Source organism: Melopsittacus undulatus, chromosome 9 (genome assembly GCF_012275295.1).
Source record: "Melopsittacus undulatus isolate bMelUnd1 chromosome 9, bMelUnd1.mat.Z, whole genome shotgun sequence".
NCBI classification, from domain to species: domain Eukaryota; kingdom Metazoa; phylum Chordata; class Aves; order Psittaciformes; family Psittaculidae; genus Melopsittacus; species Melopsittacus undulatus.
The window spans coordinates 35,505,572-35,523,867 of record NC_047535.1 but is presented as its reverse complement, the minus strand read 5'-3'; the positions used below and the strand labels follow the sequence as shown (position 1 = coordinate 35,523,867).

The 18,296-nt window shown below is 40.3% G+C and overlaps 1 protein-coding gene across 1 annotated transcript in view; it reads right to left on the bottom strand.

Annotated features, from left to right (window-relative positions):
* Positions 1 to 13,983: 13,983 nt before the first annotated feature.
* The window catches only part of GRM7 (glutamate metabotropic receptor 7), a 296,698-nt gene continuing 292,385 nt past the window's right edge, over positions 13,984 to 18,296 (bottom strand). Inside the window, 1 exon segment of the mRNA XM_031049251.2 lies at positions 13,984 to 15,152. Coding sequence (XP_030905111.2) covers positions 15,103 to 15,152 — 50 coding nt within the window. The 3' untranslated portion in view covers positions 13,984 to 15,102.

Here is an 18,296-nt window from a genome sequence, read left to right as displayed (position 1 = left end):
AATCTGGTCTTCAAAGAGCAAGCTCTAATAAAAAGATAAAGGGTTATCATGGAAATATTGCTTTGGTCTGCTTTTTCTAAGTCCTAAGAGAAGCTCAGGACATTCAGGATACAAAAGGTCAATAATATCACCTTGAATCAGAGGAAACCTCTGGAAAATCCTAATGAACATAGAACACTGAAATGCTTGAAGAGGAAGTTAGTAATTTTATATGAGTTATTTAGTAATATTATATATAATAGTAGTATAATTAATATATTTAATAATATAATTAATATAGTCTGTTATGTGAATACTTATATTCTGTTATATGGATAATTATATTCAGAGGTTTTGTGTAGGCCACAGCAAATAAGGCCTGGGGCTCATGTTGAATGCTGTGACTAGAATAAAATGTGGGAAGGTTACTAATTAAGTAATACTGCCCTGCTAGAGTCTCTTGGGGGAAAACAAAGAGTATGCTAACATCTAATTGAAATTAAAAAATGTCTACTACTGCATGCAAGGGCCAAATTAAGGTTGTACAACTCAGCTTTGGCACTTCCAAGGCTCAGAGCAATTTCTCCACAATATCAGCATCCTTCAGCGTAGCTCTTTGTGTAATATGTGCAGATTGAAGTTGAGGAAACTGTCAAGAAAGCGAAACACTACAGCCACCCTGTCAGTGGTGAAGTGGGACAGGAAATGACAGGCATCTTTGAGTACATATGAGTTTCTCACCGTGGCAAAGACTGATGGATCAGCATGTAACATTTTACCTTATCCCAGGTGCTGTGCCCAATGTCTTGTGCCCTCCACAATAAATTTGTATACATCCTTGCCCTCTAGTGTCTGCATTTTGTACGTCACCCTTGCTTAGTCTAAGTAAACACATTGGTGTATGTGTGTATGTGTGTGTAAGAAAAAAACAGTTCCAGATTATTTCATTACCCAGTGTGCTTCCTATTTCCAGATAAGAAGATAAGGACCACACAATGGTACAGAGAAGAAGCACAACTGAGAAATTTCGGGAAAATTATCCTTTCTAAGTTTATTCCTAAATTACAAAAATTACACTTTATTTTGCTTCCTTAATCTCTCATAGGGTACCTTTTGGGTTTCGTGTATCACTACAGGCAGATATTAGTGGATAGGTGATTTAATGCACAGCTTCTCCAAGGAAATATGCTTGATGTGGTCTTTCTAAGAGGCAGACAGCACTGTTGATGAGCTCAGAACCCTGAAAAATGTTATGACTTAAAGCTGAAAGGCTTTTCCTTACCAGCTGTGCTATAAATGTCGTTGGTCATACATGGACATGGAACCTTGTCGTTTGAATAGTGCCTGTAAATTTAACCCTGTATGTGGCATAGATGCCTGTCCTGGTAATAGCTAAGGGTGTTCAGTACTGTTTCATTGGCACTGGTGTGTATTTGAGAAGATAGATACCTTTCAGGTTGTAATTAACCCTTTGAAAAGGCTGCAGAATACTTCCAACACCAGAACTTTGCTGCAGAGAAGAAAAGTAGGTCTTTCCAAAACCAGACCTCTATAGAACTGCTGTCCCCATTAGACTGAAAACTGGGGTGGGCAGCGATATATCACTGTACTCCAGATTTGTTAAAACCCTTGATGAATCTGTAATTTTCATTACTAAAGGACTTCAGATTATCATGTGTTCCTCCCCTTTCCTACAGTTTTCTAAGGGTGTTTTTTGAAGTTCTTTTGCTCCACCTTCCTACCAGAAGGTCACAAAGGGTGAAATTGAAGGCCATTAGTAAATCCCACAGTTCTTAGTGTACCTGTTGAGAATGAGTGCAGCCTTGAAAGCGAGGGCTGAACAGCGTATGTCAGCCAGGGAGCTGTAATACGTCTGTGATTTACTGCTTTGTTTCTGAGTAAACTACAGCTATATGGGGCTGCAGATAATACATGCACAAATAAAGTTTTCATACACCTACACTGCTAAATATACAAAAAGCAGAACAGTGCCATATAAAATCCAGTGTGCCTTATAAAATCTAAAAAAGGGAAAGGGAAACTCAAGTACAGGAGAACAAAAACACCTAATAAAGAGTTATAATACCACCTTTGGAAGAGTCCAAATCTCCCTTCTTATTGGCTTGTCAGCTATATCTACTTCATTTTGTCTTCTGATCTAAAGAGGTCAACATATTTGTAGAAGAGAAGGGTGTAAAAATGACGAGAGAGATGAATTAGTATAGGTAGAGGAACTGAAAAGCTGTATGCATAGTAAGTGGGTTTTGTTCCCGCATAGATCTGACTTTCCCTGAGCAAGTGATTCTGTTGTTAAGATCTGAAGTGTTCATGAATAATAAGATGAACAAGAGTATAGGTAAAAAAAAATCTTTGCAGCTGCCTAGAGTGATTTATTCTGTAAACAGATTGATCAGCCTGTTTTCCTCCAACAGGATAAACCACATATAATTTTTTTGATATCATTATAGGGCTCCCTGTTGGTTTCCCTTCCTTACCTATGCAAGGTCCTAAGAGAAGTGGAAGCATTTTCCAGCGATTTTCCAGCATGAGATGGTATGAGCTCAAGCAAGCCCCTTCTTGGTTGTTGTGTCCTTTCTCAGATTGCTGAGCCAGACTCCACCAATGCCTCCAGTGCATGAAACTATTCTCAACTGAGGGGTGAAGGCAGGATCCATTGAATGGTCCATGTGGGTTCTCAGCATTTGCATCACTGCTCTATATGATGAAGAGCCCGTGGGTGCTGACTGGTGCACATCATATTTCTTTTGGGCTCCCTCTGTAAAACCCTTCAGGCTTTGCAAATGCAGTGGGTGCCATTCATCCTGTAACCAAAGTTCATTTGGTATATGAATTCCATATGAGCCATCATTTCCCTGTCATTCATTTTTTTCTCCTTTACCATGTCTTATTTTTTTGGCTGTAGTTTCAAATTGTATTTGCTTGATGGCACATCATAATTTGCTTACTCAATCAGCAGTTACCGTCTTCCAACCTTTACACAAGAGATGAAACTGAGAAGCATTTTTAGGAGAAGGAATGTTACTGAAGTTGCAATTAGAGTGTTGGGATCAACTTCACAAAATAAATGGGTAAGCAGATGTACATGAAGGAAAATATATTTGTGAGAAAGTGTATATTGTGCTTTACATGCTTCTGTGTGTCAGAGTCATTCATTGTCTACAATGAGACTAAACACTCGAGACAAATCTCCATCATAAAAAGTGACACATGAAAAGGACACATTGGGAATAGCAATGGCTCAGGTAATCCTCTTGTACCAAGATGAAGCTTTGGCCTGTATGAAATCCAAGTAATTCACTAGAATGTTTATAGCCATTTCACTTCTCTTTTTCTTATTTGTATATCATTCCAGTTTTCCCATGTAAATAATGTCTGAAGCTGTGGGCAGTTCTGGCCACTCATCCTTGTACTGGTGGGAACCCAAAGAAGAGTACAGAAGCACCAACCAGAAGACATGACGAGGCCAGAAATACTTCCCCTCTTCCTTTGCAAATATCTGCTGCCTGGCTTTTAATGTCTAATAATCCCTACCAATTCATTAACCCTCTTTTCAAGGCACTGGGAAAGGCACATGCAGCATAATTTATGTGCTCCAAAGCCACCTGTGAAAGACCAGATACAGGATTATTCCAACTGAAAAGTTAGAGCAAACCTCTCTTTTCCTATGATTTAATATAGTAGGAAACAGTTGTTTCTTTAAAGTTAAAAAGCAATAGATTGAGATACATTCCTTGCAGACAAAATGAATTTCTTCCTTGAAGGGGCACGTTGAAATGTATGTGATGTTCATTGTTGTGTGAGATGCTGTTTAAAACTTTTAACAAGATAAAAGCCTGCAACTAGGAGAAAGAACTGCTGTCACTGGTGGATTTAATAAATCTTTGGCTGTGGCAATAAGCCTGAGATAAAACCAGACAAACCCTATTGCTTAAAAGTTACTTTGGCAGGGGGAAAGCAAAGACATTCTGTCATCATAGTTCAGGACCACGGATATTGTTGAGCATGCTAAAACCTTCCTGGGATGCACAGGGAGGAGGTAGAAGCATTGCCTTTCCCTGATGATATTCATGGACTCATGGAATGGCTGTGGGTGGAAGGGACAGCTGGAGTCTGCTTAGTCTTTATTCTCCCCATGCTCAGCAAAATTGCTTATTCTTTGACAGAGAAATTGTATATTTCTTATAAGTACACTGGGTTTCTTTAGACACCATCTTACAGCATTTCCTGTAATGCTGACAGTCCAGCCACCATGCACCAAGAGGTTTTAACAACATTTATTCACCTAATAAACTAGAGTCTCACAGATGATGTAATTTAAAGGTGAAAGAACCAGAAGTTTGGGGTATCTAAGCATTTAGGTAGAGCATATCATGACTTTAAGTAAAATTCTTAAAAAAGCTTTTAAGTTCCATCAAAAACCTCCAGTTTGCATTGAGGCTATTAAATACAAATACCTAAGAGCTGATATTAAATTGAGATCATTAACTCTTCAGGAACGTTTGATTTGTCTTTGGCCCCAGTACAGGTCTAATATAGACTTGTGCAAGAGGGTGGCTCAATTTGTATCAATCATGTTGCTACTCATGTCGCATCCACCAGAAATCATATAGCCAGTGCTTAAAAGAGAAATCGGCAGTTGTCAAAACAGAAAAGGTATGTAAATATAAAGCTGTGTAAATATATAGATAAAAAGCATATATATGTTCACGTTTATATCTGTGAGTTAAGACTTGCAGTAAAATCAGGCAGTATAAAATAGCTCTGTGGCTTTGGGACATTAGAGAGCAGTTTTCTCTGGCTACACGGCTTGATCCCCTAGTGTCTAAGGAGGAATTTGGAAGTTTTTACTGTAGTTGAGATTTATTTAGAGCAGCGTCTCTCCTGACCTGCTCACTAATCTCACATCCTTTCCTCAGCAGGGGTGTTTACAGCCTGTCCATCAGCCACCTGTATTTGTGAACCCTGTACCTGTGTTAAAACCCTTGTAGATGTGGCTTATGTGTTGTTTTTAGCTTGCAGACTCCATGTGTGAAGGCCCTGTCACAGGGGCAGTGATTCCTGCTAAGGAACCATCTTGCCTGGTACGTGCACATCCTGCAATGCTGCAAGGACTCCAGTTACACAGAAAACTGTCCCAAATGAATTACATGGCAGCAAGCACAATTCTTGCCTAACAAACCTTAAACAAAAGGCTGATTTATGCTCTGTCACCTAATTATCACCCTTTGGCACTAATTGTAAACTGCAGCTAACCAGCCTTGAGCATCAACCTATCCTTACTGTATCACCTTGTTTATCAGTATCCCTGCTGATTTTAAGAGCTTGCGCATGCTGATTAATGCTTCACAAATCATCTGTTACCGGTTTTATGGGGCTTCCTATTGGTCAGGTAAGATGTTGAGATTTGCCTCTTCCAGTAGCTAAGAATTAGGGAAGAAAATTGGTGTTAGGCAGAACATGCATTGTAAAGAGGCCACTGAGGGACAGAAGCACTGAACATGCATCAAGGGCAAAGGGAATGAAAAATGGGGCAAACTTTTCTTTAGGTGAAAGTTGGAAGTAGAACTGGGACCTGCTGATATCCACAGAACAAAGTGGGTGACACTTTATGGTAGATGGAGTCATAAGATGAGGTTAACTAAAGATTTCCATATCAGCAAATGGGTTCAGAAAAAGAGATAAAGCTACTCAAATATGTTTTGCACAGACCATTAGGCTGCCAAGAAACCCACTTACTCATTGAAAAGCATCAACAGTCCAGGTGATATTCACATTGTATAAGTACTATGAAATGAATTACATATAAAAATAATTTCACTGCTGAAGAAGGAGCTGAAACAATAAGTTATGTTTTGAAACTGTCTGCATAAGGATTGAATAGGTGAGGATCGGCTCTCCTGTGGCTCGCTGTGGCTCTGGCCCTTGCTATGCTTCGAAGCCCAGGGGTGTTGTGGAGTCTTCTACGTTGGAGATATTCAAGGCCCACCTGGATAAGTTCCTGTGTGATGTACTCTAGGTTACCCTGCTCTTACAGGTGGATTGGACTAGATGATCTTTTGAGGTCCCTTCCAACCCTTGGGATTCTGTGATTCTGTGAAAGAAGTTATTTCAGTAAGCTTTTTTCTTTATTGTATATTTGTAACTGAAAGACAACAAATACATTTCCTACTATATATGAAATATTCCTTAAAGGAAGCTCATGTCTAATAAATGCAGCTTGGCTAGATGGAAAGTTCTAGCTGACTGTAAAGCAATTAGATGAGACACCAATACAGTGTTACTTTGGAGGAGTTTTATATTTTTGTATCCAAGCACACAGTTCTTGCTGTTTCTGCTAAACAATTTTTGCTAAACACAATTTCTGCTAAACACAATTTCTGCTAAAGAAAAGGCATGATGAACAAGGAAGATATTATTTCATTTACCTTCTGTGCTTTTTATTTTTCTATTTTATTCTATTAGTAAGCATTGGTAAGCTTCCTCAAGATGCTCCCATCTTAAAATTTCATAAACAGAATAAAAGTTAACAGAGAACCACCTATCTTTGAGCAAAATTAGTGTTTATGCTTTTCCATGTGTTACTGCAGTGCACAGATTTGTACTTCACTAAGCACTACCCACATATACCCCAAAGAATTAATTTTTTCCTCTTTCAGTAACAAACACATGCTCAACAGTCTTTAGCAACCTTGGAGGACAACAGCAGTATCAGGAATTATGTTGGAAAAGCAAACTCTTTGTTTAACAAAATGCTTGATACATCTTTGTCAGCAGGGGCTGAACATGCACTTTGGAGCTGGTACTGTCAACACCTGCCCAAGTTAAAAAGCAAAACCTGACAGCATGGTTGCCTGGCGGGAGCAGGAGTTGGATGTGCCCTTGCAGACTTTGGTCCATCATGAAGACAGCAGTGCTGCTAAGCTCAGCTTTCCAAACAGGCAACAAGTGGTCTCCTCTTCCATTTTCCTCTGAATTACTTTAGTGTGGTGAGCCTGGGACCTGGTGAAAGTGCTTAGCTTGTGGTTGATGTTGCATCACTAGATCAGTGCACAGTGGAGCAGTGTCACTCACCTGTCCATCACCACACCAGAGAGAAGCCAGGTTTTGGTATGTAGAGAGCTGGCGTGCATCATCTCACTTGCCTCATTCTCTCACCCCAAATTCCTACATGATGGTCCCATGGTGGCCTGAAATAAATGAACTGTACCTACCTAGGAGAATTCCTGCCAGCTGTAAGTAAACATTTACTATTTTAGCTTTAAATAATGCCAGAGTAAAATCACAGTCGTTAATATTCACTATGTGATTTTCCTGTCTACAAAATGAATATAAGTACAATAATCCAGACAAAAAAAAAGATATTTAGATTATTTTTTATGAATTATTTTGTAAAGGCAGTCTTTTATATATAGCATCCTGTTAAACAAAGAAGTGGGAGTCCTTTATGTGACTAAAGATGAAGGTATAGGAAAGAGGTTGTCAGAATTTAAAACACATCCTGGCATATTAAGAAGAATAGACTATGCTGTTTTTAAAGCTGAAGACTTTTAGAACTTCTTGGATAGTAAAGTTACTCTCAGAAAGATGTTGCACCCTTTTATAGGCCAAGTCTTTATGCCAGCCCATCTGTGCCTTGAAGAACCCCACTGAGGCCAGAGGACTCCTCACTGATGCTGATCGGCTGCACTGACTTCTGGAGCAATCTTTACCTGTTGTTCCTACCATGGAGACCCTGAGAAGGGACGAAGGCCATACAGGGATTGAATAGGTTTGCAGACCAGATTGTTGTCTCTATGGGTGGAAGGTAGGAGCAGAACACGCTGTCTTCCTCAGCCACAGAGTTTTTATATTCTCCTGCAACTAACACTGAAGGATTTTGGATCATCCTGTGAACTCCTTCCAGAAGGGTATTGTCTGACCTGCAGTTGCCAAAGGGGATGAGATACTTTTCTCTTCTTGCTTTTGCAGTTGTAGCAATTCTTAAATACATAACCAGGGCTCAGATGCACCTTGTAATTCACACACCAGGTTTTTTTCCTATTTTTATGGAGCATGCCTGGGGCAGTGCCCTTGGCTACCACACTAGGGAGCTCCAGGGTCAAAGCCAGCTTTGTAAAGCTGGTGTTTGATGATGTAGCGACAATGGAGCAGCAGTTAGACCCATGTCAAGCAAGGGACTTGGGACTCTGGAAGAGCTGGTACAACCGTGATTTCACACACGGTGAGCAGAACAGTCCCATCGTGCTTCAGGTCGGCAGGTTTCTGTAATCCAGCAAGATTTTACTGGGAACAGTTGTTTTGACTCAAGATGGCTTAAAGTGATTCCCCTTTACTCATGGAATAAAGCTAGAGCTACTCAACATTTGGTCAAAACCAAGAGATATAAAATGAATAAACATAAACAAACAAAAGACCACAGAAATGCCCAAGGTTTATGCTGCTGTTTTAGTGCCTCTGTATTGCCTGGCTTGACTTGGTACTGATGGATCTAGGGACTGGAAAGTTTTCCAGGCGGAAGGTGGAAGCTAGTCTTTCCAATGTCCAACTTTGCAGCCAGTTTACCCACTGAAGACACCCAGTGCCCATGTAGAAGCTGTTCCTTGTCAGTGCTGTTGGTACAAGTGTCTTTTCTCATGTCAGTCAGAAAAACAAGCCACCACCTCTCTGTTTCTGTATCTTACTGGTTTTCAACTTTGTCATGCAGGGAGTATACTGCGGTAGTTCAGCCTTCTGCCATGAGAATGAATATTTCTGGCTGATCAGACATCTTGCCAGCTTCCTGAGGGATTTCAAACACTTTTTCTGTGTCATTGCTGAAAACAGCTCATTTTTAATCTCATTATACTGCTTCACAATAAGTCTACCAAACCTGTTATATGCAGGCGGTACCATATGTAAATTATTGTCCTTTTCAGCCATCTGTCCACAGACGTACAAAACTCTAGTCTTTTCTACCTCTTACCTCACTGTATCACTTGGTGATGTCTAGACTGAAAAATAATGTCTTTTTAATTACAAGTTGCCATTGGTCAAGTTCTTTTACACTCACATTGCATGGTTTGAGAATGACTGTGGGAAGATGTACTTACTTTCCTGATCCCAAGGAGCAGAACTGGGCCTTTTGTTCCATGGTTTGCAGGAACTGTGTGAGCGTGGTGCTAATAAAATGATGGGGAGGGAGGCAGAGGAGGGAGAGAGAGATGTAATATACTGACGGCTAAGTATTCATCAACAACAAAGTATTAATAATTGAAAATAAAGTCCCACACTTGCCTCTGCTTTCAGAGAGAGCATAATGCCAGCAATGTGTCCCCTTCCCACAGTGGCATGGCTGGGTCTGACAGCACCACTGCCCTGGTTTCTGAATCCTGTTTATAGCTTTAAATCCAGACTTTTTCCCTGGTCCTGATGACCCAGAGAGATTGAAGTTGTTGGTTTGTGCTGCTCAGGAGTGCAGAATGCAGCCTAGATCTTCTGAGTCAGTTCCATCAGGAGTTGGAAGAGAAATCTGGTACTGATCCCTGTAGGTCCATTTTCTGTACTGGGTCTATTTTTGGTTTTGTGCATTATATGCAGCCAAGTATACTACAGGCATAAAAAGAAACAGGAGGGAAAAATAAAGTTGAGTTCATTCTTAAGGGAAAAAAAGAAAGTGCTCTTCTTGGGCAGTAAAAAATAAAAGCAGTTGCTGAAAATAAAAGAGTTGCTGAAAATAAATGTGTGATAAAACACAAAGCTTGGTGGCTGTATCAAGAGAGTGAACAGCAAGTAGACATCTTGGAAAATAAATGCACTCCTATGCACAAGTTGTTAAGAATAGCAGTTAAGGCAGTATGACCCCTGCCCCAACTGGAGGTCTGGGTTTACTGACCATGTTACAGGGTAAAATAACTCATATAAGTGTTAGGATGTGTTGCTACTGCAAACACCCTTATGAAGGCTGAATTGTAGATTCTCGCTAGGCACACAGCAGAAGGAGGCTTTTCAGAGAATGATTGATCCAGGCTTAAAGCAAACTAACTCCACATGCAGCATGTGGCTGTAGGAGAACTCACCAGCACAGGTGGGGTAGAGATGTTAACCTTCACCAAAGCAAGCTCTATCTGTTTGCTTCTCACCAGCAAGGTGAGCTGCAGGCTGCAAGGTGAAGGGCTGATGGCACTGAAGCCTGAGCAGGGCAGTGAGAATGTATGGCAGCCTGCCCTGGAGCCCACGGGTTTTGCTATATAATTCTTAATAATCTGGTGGCTTCCTCAGTGCCTGGGAAGCAATAAATCACCTAGATGAGCTTTCCCAAACTGCTGGAAGGAGTAAACATGCTCCTCTTAGTAGCCATTGCCAGTGAGATGCTGAGAAACCAACACTCATCCCTCCAAGATAGCTTAGTGCACCAGCAGGCTCCTACAGGCTCTCAAGAGGCTGAAATAACAGGTTCAATTACAGCAGCTCTCTCACTTGCTCCCCCACCTCACTCACCTTTCTTCTTTCCCTCAATAAATACTAAATAATGCTGTGATGACTGGCAATCTTACAAAAAATAGGGAATTGAAGTTGGTAGTCCCATTTGTGGAAGCTATTTCCTCCAAAGTATGGGCTGAAGGTGAATAACAGAGAAACAAACCCACAGGTCACAGGTCAAATCTTTGGGGACCCCAGCTTGTGTAACTGCCTGCATACAGCCACCCTCAATGTTTGTCTTTTTGAGGTAGTTTTGGGAAAGGCCAGGGATACTGAGGGCTGGTGGTGCAATTCTGAATCAGTGGGAGTCAAAGGCAAAGCCCCCACTGAGCTGGATGTAAGCAGAACCTCACCCCTCAGCTTTTATTAATTAGTTATAAATAATATTAATTATGCCAGTAGCACAAAAAGCAATTATTAAAATATTTCTATAAACATCTTAGCAAAAGGCTGTTTACCAAAAAACACTCAACTGTATCAAAGCCTTTAGAAAAAGCTCTCTTAGAAATTAATAAATATGTTTGATTAGCACTTTCATGGATGCACAGATTCTGTATATGGAAGCATTATAGTGCATTTAATTATATATAAAGGCAATTAATGTCACAAATGAAGACTAAGCTCTGACTCAGCCTAAATAATTGTCATTATCTATCATATAGCATGCCCAGAAAGCTTATCTCTGCAATGATATTTATGAACAATAAACTTGGCATTAACATAGCAAAACAATTTGGGCATAATTCAGACTAAATAATAAATGGCAACAAAAAAAATCACTTCCATTCTTCATGATTTTTTCCTAGCATAATCACACAGGCATTTTTTCCAGTATAGTCATCATGATGAGAAGTAATAGAATTTACTCTCTTGAGTACATGCTATAGATTGCATGCCAGAGACAGAGCATATGTGCGAGTAGCTGCTCAGCACCTCATGGTTCTGGTGGCTGAATACTTTCCAGCTGAAGAACAGCTTTCCATGGAGGTGAGGAGACCATGGTTACATTTTGCTCTGCATACACTTACCTCAAGTAATCATCTCCCTGCTCTATACAGGCTGAGGTCTCTGTGCTAGAGCCACCTTTAATTTTACATATTTTTGAAGCACCTTCTGACAGAAGCTCGTGGGGATTTTTTTTGTGGGGGAAAATCCCACAAGCTTTCCTTGTCCAAACTTAGTCCTTCTTACTCATGCAACGCCCCAACATTGACAGCTACCACTTACATGACGTAAAACTTGTAGTCTTCGACACAAAGAGCCAGCTATGCCTCCATCTGTTCAATTCACAGGTATAGTAACACACTGACAGGGACCAAATCCGGCATCATAATACCAGTGTGTATTTGATGGGTAACAAGATGTTACGAAAACAGCAGCAACACTGCACTAATGCTAAGTACAGCCAATTGTAAAATAAAGGACTCTAAATGGAGCTAAGGGCTTTTTCATTCTTTGCCAATGTGCTGTGTGGGTCTAATAGCTTGGCATAGCTTGTGGAATAAAAAAAATACTGTCAGCAGTCTACAATGCAACATCCTCATCTTGTATAACCTGGAAAACCAGTGCCTTACTGATCTCCTCCGTGACTCACTTCAAAGGTTTAATACATAAACAGAGGTAGAGGTGATCCAAACATTTACTAATGCATTTGTATTACTGAATAGATCACTTAATCCATATTTTAATATAAGCACAATCATATATTGATTATAAATTATGTTTATATATGTATGTACACATAGATGTCTATATGTATGGTTACTGATATATGGAGATACATACATTTATAGAGAGATCTATTAATGTATGCTATCATATAGTTAAGTGTAATACAGATGTACAAGTATAGGTCTGCCTCTTTTCATTCTACAACATGTTCATAGAGAAGCTAGGCATAGGCTGATTGAACTTCCATTTGCCCAGGTATAACCATATAACCTTGCCTGCACTGGCTTCACCAATGCTTTGGCTGTGGAAGACACCAGTGAATGACACAAATCAAAGTGAGCATATTCCATGTAATGCTTTGATACGTAAAATATTACCAGGCTTTTCATGCCTCCATGATTTACTTACTTTTTCAGGCAGTGATCAAACTAGAAAGCCATTCAGGGTAGATAAATCATTTAAGACTGACTCTGTTAACCTGAAGAAAACGAGTTGAGAACTTTGATGTAGAGTCTGTGCATGTTCAGAGGAGCCCCGGCTGCAGTCAGATGTATAAAACATCAGGCAGCTAACCTTCAACAAACAATGCAGCTCATGAGGCTTGTTGGCTGCTATACACTCTTCAGGTGCATGTGTGCAAGCACATGTGTGTGTGTGCATGCCCACACACCCCTATAAAGACAAAATTAGCACAAAAATGCAAGGTTCAGGTTTTCTTCTTTGTTGGCTCTAATGCAACATGAGGTGGGGGAAGAAATAAAAAACCGCGAACCCTACATCACTCCCCCCCAGCAACACCATTTCCTTCTTCCTCCTCATTCCTCCCTTCTCCAAAAAACAGTGAAAAACGAACCAACAAACCGTCAATCCAACAAATCTTTTTTTTCCCCCATTCACAAAAATAAAAATGTAGTCTTTGAGCAAGAATTGCTGATTAATGGTAACACTTATTTAGCCCAGTGCTGGCTCTGTACTTGTTTCTGGGCAGTACAGAGAAAAAGGATAACGCTGCAGAGCCTCTGCCATTATTATTTGTTAGGCTGATAATTTGTTTCTTGCTAACAAAGACTGTACTTGCATAGAATTTAATCTTTTGTCTTCTGTAATTCATTATTCCATCTATGAATATTAAAACAGCAGTGAGAAGGCCTTTCAAACACCTATCCAGCCCCCATGCTTGCAGGCATAAAGTCAATCAAGGTCTGACATGGAGGTCTTCATCACTATGCACTGTGGCCCATGCTGCAGCTGTCAAATTTTCTTTTGATGTTGATTAACTTCATCAGTATAATTGATCGAGTTGTCTAGAGAAAATGGGAGGCTAAATACTTTCCAAAGTAATCGTCACATTGCACCCAAAATGCTGTTACTATGCTGAAGGCAGCAGGCAGGTGCTGTGCTGCAATTGGAATGAGTTTTCTCTTACCTCTTGCCTAAACTTTTCCCTTCCCCCCCCAGCTCACTCAGCAGTTGTTTGGCAGATTGATTTTGATTAGTCGTTCATTTAATTGCATTCTGGTGTGCATCCTTCAAAGTCTTAAGAAGACTCGACAGTTGAAGACAGCTTTGGAGACCATCAGACGCAAACAGGAGGGCTTTCTCTGTGTGACTGCAACTTGGCTTTTGGGGCTGTTACAGATCCCACTGCTTATAAAGACACTTTTATTTTTTCTCCTGCAATTACCTGCCAGCTCCCTCAACACCTCTTCAAGAGCCGCTCTTTGTACACAAAACCTGAAGCATCTCTGCATCAGGTTTTTGGATGTTCACATCCAGCAATATAATGACATAAATTTTAGTCACAAGGGGGGAGGGGAAGGGAACAACTGAAAAAAAAAATCTATATTTATTGGAGTAAATAAAAAAAAGTTAACCAAAATCCTTTATTGATACATTCTTGGATAATATCACAGGATTGAGAGAATGGAAAGGAAGGGAAGAGTTTGCGGCAAAGATTGGTTTCACTAAATTGGCACATAAGCAGCAAGATTAACGAAATTACTTATTACAAACAGTATAAAACATACATGCTTTTTTAAGTCCTTATCACACTGGTCAGTCATGGTGGGGCATCAACAAAGAAAAACCTCAAGACATGTAAAAGCCATAGTCTTTCCTCCAAATATCATAAGAATTATTGAAATTATTGCAAAATAGTCATATACCTTAAATAAAATAACAGAACACAAATACAAATATCAAACATAAATTATTAACATGTACCATAAAATACATTACTGGCATGCATTCCAAATATCAAGACCTCTACTAGAACTCAGCAACCATCCTTTCCGCTTCCTCTGCAGCCCATCAGAGTTGTGAAGGGGGGGACGACTAACTTCGCCAGCACAGTTTTTGGTCTTTAGATTTTTTGTTTGTTTTGTTAAAAAAAATAACGTATATGGATCGCAGTGATACAGTAGTAATCATACAAGTCATGTACACAGGTCTTTTAAATCCGCAGTTGCCGGTTGGTTTTAGATGTGCTAAGTCTGAGAGAACAGGGCCTCAATGAAACTGTGCATTCAAAAAACAAACAGTGAACTCGAAACAACATGGATGGCAATATGCAAAAATCCTCACAAACTGTACAGAAAGTTCAAAAACTTGCAGTCTGGAAGTACATAGAAAGACAGAATTAGCCCCTTAAAGTCCTTGTAGCTGAATGCAGCCCTCCCTGGGGAGCCGGTCCTCCCGTGCCACAGCTGAGCGCGCGAGCACAGCGGCTCCAGTGGCCGGAGCAGGGCCAAGGCCACAGCCGACGGCAGCACCAGCCAGTGACGTACGAAGCCGAGAGCGATGAAGAGTATTTCAGGGAGCAGCCGTCGGGAGCACTGGGCTCCTCTCGCGCCTTCCCGCAGCATCGCCATGGCCTCGCCCCCGCCGAGGCGGATGCCCTGCGCTCGGGAGGAGGTCTGCACCAGCGGTGGATGAAATTCCTCACCCGTCCTCCACCCCACGTGGCAGATCAGGCTAGATGACCAGGTTGTTATAACTGACGTACTTCTTTTTTGCAGCAGGGCCTGGAAGTAAACCGGAGAACAGTCAGAAACCCCAACAAGCCCAGACCCATGTGGAAAGGACTGGACGCTGGTCCAAGGCCTGCAGCGCAGGCAGGGATGCAACGCTGGCTCCCGCATCCCTGTAAGCACCTTCCCCTTGGGTAGCATATGTCTGCAGACTCAACTCTAGGCAGATGGCTGTTTGTTAGATCTCCCAAAATGGTGTCTCTAGCTTCAGTTATTACTATCAGCAAAATGACTGCCTATTGATTTTGTTCTACTCCTGCAGTCTGTATGACTTCACTGCTCAGGAGCCCTAACTAGAGCCCATTAAGATTGCTCTTTTTAAGAAGCAGTGATATTCCCTCCAACTTCTCGTATCTCCTAGACAAAACTTGGCTTTTCTCATGAATAAAGTGATTCTTATGGAAGTCTTAAGATTTCTGAGAATTTTCCAATATGGGGATGATGGTACCAGCTTTCCTAATTATGACTTTCAGGTTAAACCAAACAGAAATAAGTAAAACCAGTCAGTAATGACTTTGTTAGCAATGCTACATACCTCTGACAGTAAAAACTGCAAATATTTGCAGCTGGATACATAGGAAAACATTCTGCAATACTTGGGCAACACTGATAGATTAGGGATATATCAGCAGATAACATGCTCTCCATCAGGCACATTAACAAAAATGTCGCTATTTATATGCAAATTCTGTGACTAGGATGTAACTACTACACGTACAGGGCTTATCAGATTTTCTATTGAACCATGTTCCAATGAATACAGAAAAGGCCTTTCCCCACTTATTCACATTTCTAAAAATTAAAAAGAGAAGTGAGTGTATGAAGTATGTATGCTCTTGCAGCAAAGATTAAAATCTAACATTCTAACCGAATTATCACCAGATCAGTTTAAGCTAATGGATATTCTCAAAAGGTTAAAATTATCAGGCATTGTTGTTATTATTAACTATTCTTATTCAACACCTGCAGTTTTTCTAAGTAACTTGTATTCAACAAAATACATTAAAGTGAATCATAAGCAGCCATGCACAGAAAAACTGAATATATATAAACAAACCTGATCCTCAGTGCCTCCCACAGTGAAGCACACATTTTGGAGGATAAATAAGAGAAAAGGGATAAGGATTATTTTCTGGGATTGCTGAAAATGTCTACTTTTTTCGCCTGTACCAGTGCCCTGCCCGGGGCAGAGGAGTTCTGCCAGCCCTCCAGAGCATCCCCTGCCTCAGAGACTTAATGCACCTACCTCTGCTATCCACAGCCAGTTCATATTTCCCTTGGCGTGTCCAACAGCCAGAAAGGATTATTAACCATAGACCATGATTAATTTTTCAGGTGGCCTGCTTTTCAGAAATACTTGCTAAAATAAGGACAGGCTCGCCACCAGCTATTCAAAATATTTTGTGAGCATAATACATGAGGGTGCAGTCAAATGTAAATATTCTTCATGGCTTCACTGTCTTTTTACTGACAAAGAAACAATTTTACTCCTAGGTATTTTCAAGACTGTCATTTGAGACATTCTTTTGTAACTTCAGCTTTTTGCAGTATAATTCTGAAACCCTAGTTCATCTGTTTGACCATTTTCCATACAAGGGTTAGAACTGTCTCTTCAATCAAGGACTGGCCTACAAAATGCTGATCATCTTCAGTTCCCATTAACTTCTCTTGGATAGGGAGGTTTTCAACACATGGCAGGATAAAACTCATACTTCAAGGCTAGACTGAAAATATTCAATAAACTGTGGTATGCTATTAAATGCTGAAGAGAGATAAAATGCAGCTGAAAAGAAATATCATCATGAAACAGGTTACAAAGTAATGACATGTATTATTTTGTGATATACTTCAGCTTTATCCATTAAGTTGTCCAATTTCAAATAGCAGAACTCCTGTGACAAAGGGATATTTTGATACTCTCCACTGCTGGTTCCTATAATGTCAACCCCTCTAATGCTTTCAGGGGATTTACTCTAGCTTTCAGCAAACCTGATAATTTTGCTTGATGAGTTTTCTCACAAATTCAACCACAGAAGCTCATTTCTCATTTTCAATATGACAACTAACCACCATTGCCAAGTGAATTCAGGTGAGAAATATTGTTGATCACATGTACTTCTTTAATCTCTCTGTGAAAAGATGGGCTCCATGCATCTGAGCCTTAAGACGGTAAAGTTATCTTTGGCACTGCTCTGCTTCACAAGAATAATGCAGTTGACAAAAGCATCATCCATAATTTAGATAAAATGGTCAATAAAAGCTTTGCGGTTACTTTAGGAGAAGAAAGACAATCTTCCTTGGGTTTAGAGGCCAAAGGAGATCATGTCTCTGCGTATGTAGCTGGCGCATTCTGCAGCTCTCTTCCTGCACTAACTCCAGGAACCTGGAGCCCACCTGATGTATAACTTCAAAGGTTTCCAGCCTTGATTTGAAGACTTCATGAGAGTGACAGTCTACCTCAATAATGAATCTCTGCTCAATCTCGGCTCAGGCTCATCATTATCATTGGCAATTAGCATCAGGTATGGTTTTGATTTCCCTCAAAGAAATTAATTTACATGAAAATGGGGAATGTTAATGAAACATCGGCATTACCAGAATTCACCATGCTTTAATCCACAATACATGAGCATTCCTTGTTCTTTAAATGCAAAATAGATACAGATCTCACACACTGTTGCTGTTAGTGTTAATGGATGACGGCTTTCCAACAGTGAAAACAGATTGTCCTCTCGCAAATAACATATACATGTTAATTAATATACATATAATTATGTCAACCTCAGCTGGCTGGTGACTTAGATGCATCAGAGGCGAGCCAACAGCTGTGGCATGCAGAATCTGAAATGCTGGACTACTCCTTCTACACAGAGGTACCCAGCCCAGCTGCATCTCCCTTTCCTGAGGTCCATGCAAAAGAACAAGCAACAACCCATGGGATCCATGTGGGCTGCTAGGTATTTTAAAGTACAAAACACGATATAGAAAGATCCTAATATTGACTGCCTGCATATCTGCAAATATATGTGCTCTTAAGGCATCTGCATCATGTAACTTGTTTGAAAAAAAAAGGTTCCTTTCTCTTTGAAAAGAGCCTACATATTGCTACTAGTGACAAGTGACCTTTTCTGCTAATTG